The sequence below is a fragment of the Aethalodelphis obliquidens genome, unplaced genomic scaffold, assembly GCF_003676395.1.
Source record: "Aethalodelphis obliquidens isolate GAN/ISIS:26980383/991018 unplaced genomic scaffold, ASM367639v1 scaffold9, whole genome shotgun sequence".
Classification (NCBI taxonomy): domain Eukaryota; kingdom Metazoa; phylum Chordata; class Mammalia; order Artiodactyla; family Delphinidae; genus Aethalodelphis; species Aethalodelphis obliquidens.
This window is the reverse complement of record NW_020837953.1, coordinates 28,011,197-28,022,079: the sequence shown is the minus strand read 5'-3', so window position 1 is coordinate 28,022,079 and position 10,883 is coordinate 28,011,197. Positions and strand designations below refer to the sequence as shown.

General features: G+C 58.2%; 1 protein-coding gene across 4 annotated transcripts; it reads left to right on the top strand.

Annotated features, from left to right (window-relative positions):
- The first annotated feature begins 405 nt into the window (after nucleotides 1–405).
- TINAGL1 (tubulointerstitial nephritis antigen like 1) lies at nucleotides 406–10,634 on the top strand. 4 transcript variants are annotated; one of them, XM_027109359.1, is made up of 11 exons: nucleotides 406–524; nucleotides 1,297–1,608; nucleotides 2,542–2,605; nucleotides 6,318–6,410; nucleotides 6,628–6,742; nucleotides 8,027–8,150; nucleotides 8,239–8,389; nucleotides 8,518–8,707; nucleotides 8,818–8,863; nucleotides 9,137–9,260; nucleotides 10,160–10,634. In XM_027109359.1, exons 2-11 carry the CDS (start codon nucleotides 1,305–1,307, stop codon nucleotides 10,629–10,631), a joined length of 1,683 nt encoding a protein of 560 aa, XP_026965160.1. In that variant the 5' UTR covers nucleotides 406–524; nucleotides 1,297–1,304; the 3' UTR covers nucleotides 10,632–10,634. The 4 variants fall into 4 exon arrangements, with proteins under 4 accessions (XP_026965160.1, XP_026965159.1, XP_026965162.1 ...); XM_027109358.1 differs by lacking the exon at nucleotides 406–524 and adding an exon at nucleotides 622–770; XM_027109360.1 differs by lacking the exon at nucleotides 406–524 and adding an exon at nucleotides 10,007–10,052 and having other exon boundaries at nucleotides 777–1,608; nucleotides 10,160–10,414.
- Nucleotides 10,635–10,883: the final 249 nt, after the last annotated feature.

Genomic DNA, 10,883 nt, shown 5'->3' with positions numbered 1-10,883 from the left:
GCCGAGCACGATGCCCCCTGGAGGGGTTGATAGAGGCAGCAGTGTTTGGCGAGGTGCCGGAACTGAGTGGGGAGGGCGGACGCAAAGAGGGGTCTCAGGGCAGGGAGGCAGCTCCCACCCCACACCCACCCCGCCCCCTCGGGAGGATGAGCAGCCCAAGGGTCCTAAATCATCCTCCTCCAGATTCCAGTCATTCCTGGGAACGGAGGCGGCTTGGGGCGGCTCCAAGCCCGGGGGGGGGGGGGGGGGGGGCACTGTGAAGAGCGGTGTGCATGGCTGTCTTTATTACTGAGGGGTCACGGGGCGCTTAGAGATTTTTGCCGCCCACACTCTCCCCATCATTTCCCAAACTTAGGTCCCAAACTCGGAGCTCTGCTGCCCCCTATCTTCCCTTGTCCGCGCGAGCCCCTCAGCCCCACGGCGAAGCCCACTGGGCAGTTCTTTCCAGTGTCACACCACAGTTGTTCCTGCTTCGGTTGGAGTTCCGCCCCTAAGGGAACGGCTTCCACCGGAGACCCAACAAGGTCAGTCACGTGCTCACGGTCCCTCTCACTAGTCCCAATTTCGGAGTTACGGCGGGCCTATTCCAGGTGCAAAAGAGCCGGGGCCCCTCCCTCCCGCCGCCGGGGCCCGGGCGGCGCGCAGGGCGGGGCGGTACAAAAAGCAATCCCGCCCCGCGTTCCTCACTTGACTTTGAGTGTCCGGCGGTCGCAGGAGCGGGAAGGCGGAGGCGAGTAGGGCAGCCGGGCTCAGCCCACACCCCTCACCAGGTAGGGACGCTCCCCTGCTCAGAGGGGAGACGGTGTAGACAGAAGGAACAGAGAGCATGAGGGGCCAGGTGGAGGGACCAAGACAAGTGGCAGAGAGGGAGAGTGGAGGGGGGCAGAGGGGCACAGAGAGAGGGACACGTGAGGGCACAAAGTCAGGGACCCCCATCAAGGACGGAGGCTGAGGGAAGCACAGGGATCCAGAACAGGAGGAGACCCCGGGTGCGAAGCATGGGTGTTGAGTGGGGAACACCAAGGATGCCACCATCCCCACCTCCTGTCCTTGAAGGTGCCCCCGCAGGTCAGGGAGGGGCTCCATTTCTTGCCTAAGCCCCTTCCCCCGGTAAGCCAGGGCACGTCAACTGTGGCTCCTCGCCCCTGTCCTGCTTGGGGACACAGGAATCAGGGTCCCTGCTGGAACCCCTTGGACTCACAGCCCCAGGAAGCTGGGAGATCAGTCCCTGGGGTGCCAGGGAATCTCTGTTGCCCACCACTTCTGACCCCTGAATTCTGCCCTCCCTGGGCCCAGGAGGCACCATGTGGCGATGTCCACTGGGGCTGCTGCTGCTGCTGGCTGGCGAGTTGGCCCTGGGTGCCCAGCGGGGTCGTGGGCGCCGGGAGCTAGCACCGGCTCTCCACCTGCGGGGCATCCGGGATGCGGGTGGCCGGTACTGCCAGGAGCAGGACCTGTGCTGCCGCGGCCGCGCCGATGACTGCGCCCTGCCCTACCTGGGTGCTACCTGTTACTGTGACCTCTTCTGCAACCGCACCGTCTCCGACTGCTGCCCTGACTTCTGGGACTTCTGCCTCGGCGTGCCACCCCCCTTTCCCCCCATCCAAGGTGGGCACCAGACGGCCAGGGGTGGGTCACTTTGTCAAGCCCAAACTCAGCCAGGCTCAGGAGCAAGGCTGATGCATTGACATTTCCAGGGGGAGGCTTTGTAGAATCTGGGAAAGAGACCCTGCCCCTCTCTCTGCGCTTCCGGGAAGTCCCCACTCTGGTCTAACTTGAATCTCTCCAGTAAGATGGAAAAAGAAGAGCCTCGGTCTGTGGGATTTTAAGTTGGCCCAGGAGAAGGGCAGCCTCCTGCCCTTTCCCCCAGTCCTGCCTGTCTCCATATTCTGGACTTAGAAGGTGCTGGCCACACCTGCTGACTCACCCTCAGACTGATAAAGCACACAGGGGTTGGTCAGCGTCATCTTAACAATTCCTCTGCCTTTGCTCAGGATCCTCTACCCCTGAGATGGCTGGTCATACCTGGGAGGTGGGTTAAGTCTGTTCCTGCGCTCAGCTCTCACCACCATCCACTCGCCCTTATGCAAGAGGAGAGTCACTTGAATTCTTTCCCACAATTCCATGGCGCTGCGGGTGTGAGACTGCATACCTGGGTTGTCACCCCAAAGTGCTGTGTCATCTTAGGGGAGTCACTTACCTTCTCTGGGCTTTGGCTTCCCCATACCCCTCCCACTCCCCATCTCCAAACCCCTACTCATTTAAATGGCATAGGATCTAAGGAATGTTGTGGAGGGCATCCAAGAGAAGCAAGAGGGATCCGGGTCGGAGTCACTGAAGAACTTCCCAAGTAGCAGTTGGTGTGTGACCCTGTAGGAGATGTCTTAAGTTATAGCTTGGCTTTAGTTGCAGTGAGGGCGGGTGTGTGTGCGTGTGTGCGTTTGGGAGGGTTCGGGACACCTGACCTCTGAGGACCTGGCCATCTCAACCCGTCGTCTCTGGTCTTGGCTCCACGTCTCTGTCTGACTTTCCTCCCACCAGGATGCATGCACAGGGGTCGCATCTATCCAGTCCTGGGAACCTACTGGGACAACTGTAACCGTTGGTGAGTGTTGGGAGCTTGCCTTGTGGGCTTTGTGGAACAGACTTGATTCAAACCCTATCCCTGTCACTCACTTGCTGGGGGCAAGGCCTTTCCCTTTTCTGAGCCTCAGTTTCCTCATCTGTAACATGGGAATTTTTACACGGACCATGTCAACTTCTGTACCAGCATTCCAGCAGCAGTCCCCAGGAGCAGTCAACCACGGATGCCCAGCTCCAGGTGCAGCCCCTCCTGCCTGGGGCTAGGCTACCGCCCCTCCCAACCTTTCTCCCTGTCACGGGAGAGTCCAAGAAGGGGGCGCCAGGAAGGAAACCTCTGACTGCAGCATCCGTTGCCCTGGACCGGATGAGGGTCAGGGATGGCTGAGCTGGCAGCCAGCCAGACTGTAGCAGGGCCTTCCCTGGAATGTGGCCCCTCCTCCTCCCCCAACCCTCCGCACCATTCCCAGTAGGAGGACGAAGGGGTTGGGGTGCCCCCCTACCCTAATCTGAGGCCTGAGATGGGAGGTGCGAAGCCTTGAATGCCTTAATGGAAATAATGGGGACCCTAAGACTTAGAGGAGGAGGCCCTGCACCCACTCCACCCCATGCCCTGGGACTGAGAGGGCCCCAGGGAGGAGGAAACTTTTTGGAATGCATTACGCATAAGCTGTTTCCATTGCCTCACTGGCGTGAGGGGTGCCTGGGTCACAGTGAGAGTGGGGACTCGTGCATTTTAGCGTGTGTCTGGGTGACAGAGCATGTGTGTGTGTGCATGCTTTGAGCGTGTGTGACCTGTGTGTGTGTGTGTGACCTGTGTGTGTGTTTCAAAAGGTGGAGTATGCTTGCATGATTCTGCTGTTACTGATAGGATTTCTCTGGACATTGAGGGGTTAACACTCTCTCTCGGTCCCTTCCCTAGGGCCTGGCCACCCAGGCCCCCTCTGGAATGCTGGGACCTGCTGCCACCAGTCCTGCCTAGACCTGCTTGGACAGCCCTGGGGGGCAAAGAGGGAGGTGGCAGGAAAGGACTGACCAAGCCACTGCCCTCCCAGGCCAGTTCTGGCTGCGTTCCCTGCACTTGACACCTGAGGGAAGGTGTAGGACAGTGTCTGTGGGCCTCCCAGGCTCTGTGAGCCCTTGAGGATGCTTTCGAGAGTCAGAGGGGGAAGGGAAGGACGAAAGCCTCCCTGAAAGTGCCCCCGCAGCTCCTGGGGCTGGAGATCCCAGCCATACTGGGTCCTCGTCCCCTTGAGGCTCCTTAAAAGGCAACAAGGGAGGCGGGAGCCTTGGGCGGGCTTGAAAGGATGCAGTTTAGCACCTTGTCATAGCAGAGCTAGGAGCTTGTAAAAGCACTATAGAACTCATAGAATCCAACTGTTCAGTCGACACCTGTTAGAGACCTACTGTGTGCCAGGTGCTGTGCTGGGCCAAGGAGATGCAGCCAGAATGCGGCAGACAGTCCTTGTCCCTGCACTGGTGCCTCTAGTCTAATGGTGACACAAATAATAAACCTGTCATTACAACCCTACAGGTGTGATGGGGGGAAAAGAGGTTATTGGGGGACCCTAGTTTAGAGTGGGGTGGGGGCGAGGGAAGGCTACTCAGGAAGGGATATTTATGCAGATACCAGGGAGATGAGAGCATGAGTGGCCCAGGCCCAGAAGGAGGGAACATGGGGGGAAATGGCTTGTGGAACGGCCAGGAGGTGGGACCGAGCTCATTGCAGCTGGAGCTGTGAAATGGGGAGAGAGGCCCCAAGGAGGGGCAGGCCGCGTCCCGTGGGTCTCATGAGCTGTGCCAAGGATTTTGCATTTTGCTCTAAGTGTCGTGCACAGCCACTTGGGGAGCACACAGTCTGATCTGTGTTGTTCAAAGATCTCTCTGGCTTTAAGAGAGGGGTGTGTGTATTGGGCGGAGGGAATCACAATGAAGCAGGGAGCCTGGTTAGGAAGCCGCTGCGGGGGGGCGGGGGGGTCCAGGTGAGAGGGGATAAGGGGCCAGAGTAGGGTGGTGGTGGGGGAGGGGTGAGAGGCAGGTGGATTCGGAGTCTTTCATGACCGGCTCATAGGGCAGGCTGGTGGTAGGTGGGTCTGGGTGAGGGGCAGGCCGTAGGGGAGACACCACGGACCACATGGAGTTCTGGCTTGAACAGTTGGGTAGGTAAGGTGCCGTTTTCTGAGTTGAGGATGTTAAGGGAGGAACAGGTTTTGGGGAAGATAGTTTGGCCATTCTGAGATGCCTTTCACACACCCAGAGGAGCTGTCAGGAGGCCAGCTGGATATGAGTCTGAAACTCAAGCGGGTGGGGAGTTGGGGTTCCTGTAATGAGAACAATCACGGAAGATAACAATTCTTGAGCACATCACATGGTCCAGGCCCTGGGCTGAGTACTTTGCAAGCTTGCCTTTTAATCCCTGGAAGGTGGTACTATTATTATCCTCATTTTACAGACAACATTGAGGGAGAGTTTAAAATAACTTACCTAAGGTCACATGACTAGTCAGCTAGACTCTGAACCCTGGATTCAATTCAGAATCCATGCTCTTAATCACTTCACTGTACTGCCCCATTCATTCATTCGTTCATTCCACAAATATCTATTGGGTGGCTACTATGTGCTAGGTTTTGCTTTTAGGCACTGAAGGTATCAAACAGTACCTGCCCTCAAGGACCTTAGATTCTGTGAAGAAACAGGTATAGACAATATAAATAACTGAAGATATAATACGTCAGATAGTGATGACAGGCTGAGGAGAAAAGAAAGCAGGGAAGCAGGGTAGGAAGGGTGGAGGATGCTGAGTTAGGGTGGCCAGGGCAGGCCGCCCTGAGAAGGTGACATTTGAATAAGGACTTAGAAGAAGTGAGAGGGGCCATGAGGATGTTGGAGGAAGAACCGTGCAAAGGCCCGGGGGCAGGAGCACAGCTGGTGTCCACAGTCAGGACCAGCCTGGCTGGGACCTCAGGAACCAGGACGGGGACGAGGGGGTCAGAGAGGGGACAGGAGGACAGATCGTGCAGGGCCTTGTTGGCGCTGGAAGGACTTTGGCTCTTATTCTTGATGTGAAGCCAGTGGCAGGTTTTGGGCAGGGGAATGGCATGATATGATTTGGGTTTAACAGGATCGCTTGGGCAGCTGTGTTAAAAATATACCGAAGCGGGGGAGGGGGGCACAGGGCAGAATCGAGGAGAACAGTGAGGAGGCTACAGCAGAATCCAACTGAAAGGTGATTGGACCATGGTGGCTACGGAAAAGAATGAGACATGGTTTGGATTCTGGATGTGTTTTTAAGGTAGAGTCAACACAGTTTGCCAATGAATCGGGTTAGCAAGTGAGAGAGGGTCCAGGGTGCCTCCCAGGCTTTTGGCCTGCACTCCAGGAGAGGACGGAGTGCCATTTTCGAGGACTGTGGCAGGCACAGGCCTGGGGGTAGGGGGAGAACAGGAATTTGCTTTGGGATGTGGTGAGTGTGACCTGTTAGACACCCAGGAGGTGATGTGGTATAGCAGTAAGATCCTTGAATCTGGAGTTTAGGGAGAGATCTGAGAAGCAGATATAAACTTGTGAATCATAAATTTGAAATTGACATTTAAAGCCACCAGGCTGGATGGGATCATCTGGCGGTCCTCTCGTAGGTGCTGATGCAGAATTTCAGGCCCATGTTGACCTCTGAGGCCTCCTCCCTTCCAAGGATGCCCAGCACCACCTCACCTCTTCCTTTCCTCCTGTTCTTCCAGCACCTGCCAGGAGAAAGGGCAGTGGGAGTGTGACCAGGAGCCATGCCTGGTGGACGAAAACATGATCAAGGCCATCAACCAAGGCAACTATGGGTGAGAGGCCCTAAAAATGCCCCGAGTGGGCACACATGCACGTGCACACACATACACACGTATGTTCTGCCCGAGATGCATGTCCTGCCAGGCACACCCACACTCAGGTCTTATTCATGTGTACATTTAGCTGGTAGGCATCTCTCCCACCCATGTGCGCATACCTCCAGGACCCCCAGCCTTGGCCGGTCTGTGACCTCCATCCCCTCTCTTTCAGGTGGCGGGCTGGGAACCACAGTGCCTTCTGGGGCATGACCCTGGATGAGGGCATTCGCTACCGCCTGGGCACCATCCGCCCGTCTTCCTCCGTCACCAATATGAATGAGATTCATGTAAGTCCATCCCTGCCCACAATCCTGCCATCTCCTCTTGGCCTACCACCCCAGGGACCCTGGCACCCTGTGCCCTGCTTCTCCAGGGGCCTAGGCCTGTCCGCCACCAATAGGCTGTGTATCCCTGGACAAGGGACTCCCCTTCTCTGGGCCTTAGGTTTCTGCCTATAACAAGATATGCTGCACTGCAAGAACTGATGCTCAGATTCTGAGTTTTGTGGTCCCAGCGTCTGACCCTCCCTAGCTTCTCTGGCCTCTCCGGCTTGGGAAAAATGTCATTGGTCCCAGTATGGCTGGGTTAGGGCCCTAAGGGCCAGGAGGTCACCTTGGTATTTTGGGAAGGGAGGGACAGACACTCCTCCAGCTTTGGCCAGAGAGCAGCAATTCTCGGAAACGCCATCTCAGCAGAACCCCCAGGGAGGAGGGGATTTCACCCTTCCCACCAGTGCGACCCTCCAGAGGGAGAAATGAGAACCAGACCCAGAACAGTCAAAGGGCGAGGAAGGGGGCTTGAGCGGGACACATGCCGGAGGCTCCTTCCATCAGTGGCCGGCAGGGAGGAGGCAGTGACTGGCCAGAGCGGCCCTCCCTGCAGAGGGAGCTCAGCTCAAGGCTGAGGTGACCAGACCCTGCCCCTGCCCTTACTCCCCTGGGCCTCCGGCTATTTTCTGCCTCCTGCTGTTTGCCTTGGCAGCCTGCCCAGTCACGGGACCTTACTGCTTCTTCCCTCCCCTGCCCTTTGGGGCCTGAAGCCCAAGGTCCTGGTGGGAAGAAGGATGTAGCAGATCAGAAGGTACAGAGGAGGAAAGAGGCTGGGGTTGAGGATGGAAAGTGGCCCGACCGCTTCCCTATTCCTGGCTTCAATTGCCTCACCTGTAAAACAGGACTAGTCACCCCCCACCTGACACTAGAGAGGCACTAAATGGTGCCTGGGTCTTCCTCTGGGTCGCCGTGGAGGTTGCTGGACTCTCTCAGCAACAGAGGGCTCAAGATTAAACTGCAGAAGGCCCTGGACTTTTTTTTTTAACATCTTTATTGGAGTATAATTGTTTTACAGCGGTGTGTTAGTTTCTGCTGTATAACAAAGTGAGTCAGCTATGCATATACATACATCCCCATATCTCTTCCCCCTGGCGTCTCCCTCCCACCCTCCCTATCCCACCCCTTTAGGTGGTCACAAAGCACCGAGGCCCTGGACTCTTGGGAGACCTCCAATGCCTAGGGCCCCTGAGGGGAAGTCTGGGGCAGAGGCAGGAGGCAGACAGAGTGACCTTTTCCTTGCAGACAGTGCTGGGCCCAGGGGAGGTGCTGCCCAGAGCCTTCGAGGCCTCTGAGAAGTGGCCCAACCTGATCCATGACCCTCTTGACCAGGGCAACTGTGCAGGCTCCTGGGCCTTCTCCACGGCAGGTATGTTCAAGAGCAGGGGCTGGCCAGGTGGGAAAGGAGGGCAAAGGCCTGAGCCCCCTGACAGCCCCTCTACCTCCCCTCCCACCAGCCGTGGCCTCTGATCGAGTCTCAATCCATTCTCTGGGGCACATGACACCTGTCCTGTCACCCCAGAACCTGCTGTCTTGTGACACGCACAACCAGCAGGGTTGCCGCGGTGGGCGACTTGACGGTGCCTGGTGGTTCCTGCGCCGTCGAGGGTGAGCAGCAAGGGGGTAGGGAAGAGGGCATGAGGTGGGGGTCTTAGGAAGGGAAAGCCTGCAGGAAGGGCCTGGGCCAGGCTGCCCCATGCCCACTCTGTCCCCGCTCCCTCCTGCTGCCCCTGCAGGGTTGTGTCTGACCACTGCTACCCGTTCTCGGGCCATGGGTGGGACGAGGCTGGCTCCGCACCCCGCTGCATGATGCACAGTCGGGCCATGGGTCGGGGCAAACGGCAGGCCACCGCCCGCTGCCCCAATAGCTATGTCCATGCCAATGACATCTACCAGGTCACTCCTGCCTACCGCCTCGGCGCCAACGTAAGTCTGCACTTGGGTGAGGGGGCAAAGGCAGGAGAGCTGGAAGGTTGGCCGAAGGCTTGAGCCTCGCACCTGATGGATACTCTCCTCCCCACCCCCTCACCCTCCAGGAGAAGGAGATCATGAAGGAGCTGATGGAGAATGGCCCTGTCCAAGGTAAATGCCCCTCATCCTGCCCCCTGATTCCAGAAGCTTGTGCCTGCTTGACACTGGGCACAGAGGCACAGGTGGTCCGTGCAGCATTGAGCAGCAAGTCCATTGGGGCCAGGAGCGGGAAAAACCATGTCCCTTCCCCAGGAGCAGCATCTGGAGGGGGCACTTAGAGTCTTGGTACCAGAGGCCCCAGGGCCTGGGCATGCATCTCCAGGCTTGGGTATCAGTGCCTGTGCTGATGGGCTGACCCAGCCCCATTTTGACCTCTGCCCACAGCCCTCATGGAGGTACATGAGGACTTCTTCCTGTACCAGAGCGGCATCTACAGCCATACACCAGTGAGCCTTGGGAGGCCGGAGCAATACCGCCATCATGGGACCCATTCGGTCAAGATCACAGGGTGAGGGGCTTGGTGGGCAGGGGGGTTGGGGGCAGCAGGGCTTGCACTGGGGCCTCTGAGTCTGCCTTGAGTCCTTACCACCTCTCTGCAAAGCTCCATTTCATAGGGGAGGAAACCGAGACTCAAAAAGAGGAGGTACTTGCCCTGGGTCACACCGAGAGTTAGGGGCCTTTTAAGGTGTTCTAGAACTCTTCCTTCCTTACACACTGGGAAGACTAACTCCAAATGAAATACAGACAAGGATTCAAGAGTTGCTCAACCTCTCCCCAGCTCAGCACCTGTCCCAGCTCTGCCTGACTCACTCCCCCAGCCCTCAGTTTCCCCAGCTGATTTAAGAGGCAAGGCTAGAGTCACTGATTTCAATAGTCCGACCAATGAAATGTACTTTGCACATACACACCGCCCCCTGCCCCCCATCCCTCACCAGGTGAGGAGGGAGGGCAGGCAGATGTATGAGGTCCCAGAGAACTGGTCGCTGGGATGTGGATCCCTGGAGGGTGGAGGCCCAGTTTCCCTCCTTTTCTGCTTCCCCCTCCAGCTGTCCTTTTGGGACCGTCCCCACACCGGGCACAGGTGCATGGAATTAGAGATGTGGAGATTGAGGGAGGTGCAGAGAGGGACAGAGAGTCCTGAGGGTGCACCCAAGTCACCAATGGCAACAGGGGCCTGGGCAGGGAAGGCCGCGGGGCGGGAGCTCCTGAAAGCAGGTGAATCAGCGCCCTTCCCCCTCCGGCTCTGCCCCGCAGGTGGGGTGAGGAGACGCTGCCCGACGGAAGGACGCTCAAGTACTGGGTGAGTCCCTGCGCCGCGTGCCCTGCGGCCGCTGTCACCTTCCCCCGGGCCTCCTGTCCTCTTCCCCCACTCCAATTCCCCTCCTCACGGCTCCTTCTCATTCCCAGACGGCGGCCAACTCGTGGGGCCCAGCCTGGGGAGAGAGGGGCCACTTCCGCATCGTGCGCGGCGCCAACGAGTGCGACATCGAGAGCTTCGTGCTGGGCGTCTGGGGCCGCGTGGGAATGGAGGACATGGGTCACCACTGAGGCCGCGGGCACCACGCCGGGAAGTGCCCTCTGTGGGGCAGCAGCCCCCGCCCGCCCGCCCGACGGAGCTCCGGGCCCCAGGGGCCTAATCCTCGCGCGCGAGGGTTCCGCTGACGCAGCGCCCGACTTGGGAGCCTCGGACAGGCGAGGCTGGCGGAGCCCCCAGACCTCCCAGCGGGGGCCGGGTAGGGCCTGGCCGGGAAGGAGCAAGACCACCGAAGCTAGGACACCCCCTTCTCCGGCCCCACCACTCCACCCCACCCTTGTACTCCTATTTCTCAAAGATATTTATTTTTCTTCTCACTGTTTTAAAATAAAAACAAAGTATTGATAACTATGTATCTTGGAACTTCTGGACGTGGAGAGCCAGGCCAGAATTTGGGTGGCATATGGTTAGACAGCAGAAAGGACTGCCTAAGGCCATGCTGGTTGGCGGGGGCGGGGGGTGGGGTGGACCAGAAATCTTAGCCTCAGTTCAGCCCTAATTGTCAGTGGCCCTGGACACTGACCCACTTGGAGGTGGGGCATGGATGGCATGGCTTTTGGCTCCTAGAGAGTCGTGGGCCCGTGGGAACCACTTCTC

What these genes read in the sequence shown, in the direction of transcription:
- TINAGL1 (XM_027109359.1), top strand. Translation starts at nt 1,305, where the DNA reads ATGTGGCGATGTCCACTGGGGCTGCTGCTGCTGCTGGCTGGCGAGTTG. An exon ending in CTGGGCCTTCTCCACGGCAG is followed by an intron (nt 8,151 to 8,238) that starts GTATGTTCAAGA and finishes CCCTCCCACCAG; the next exon opens with CCGTGGCCTCTGATCGAGTC. An exon ending in GGAGAATGGCCCTGTCCAAG is followed by an intron (nt 8,864 to 9,136) that starts GTAAATGCCCCT and finishes CTCTGCCCACAG; the next exon opens with CCCTCATGGAGGTACATGAG.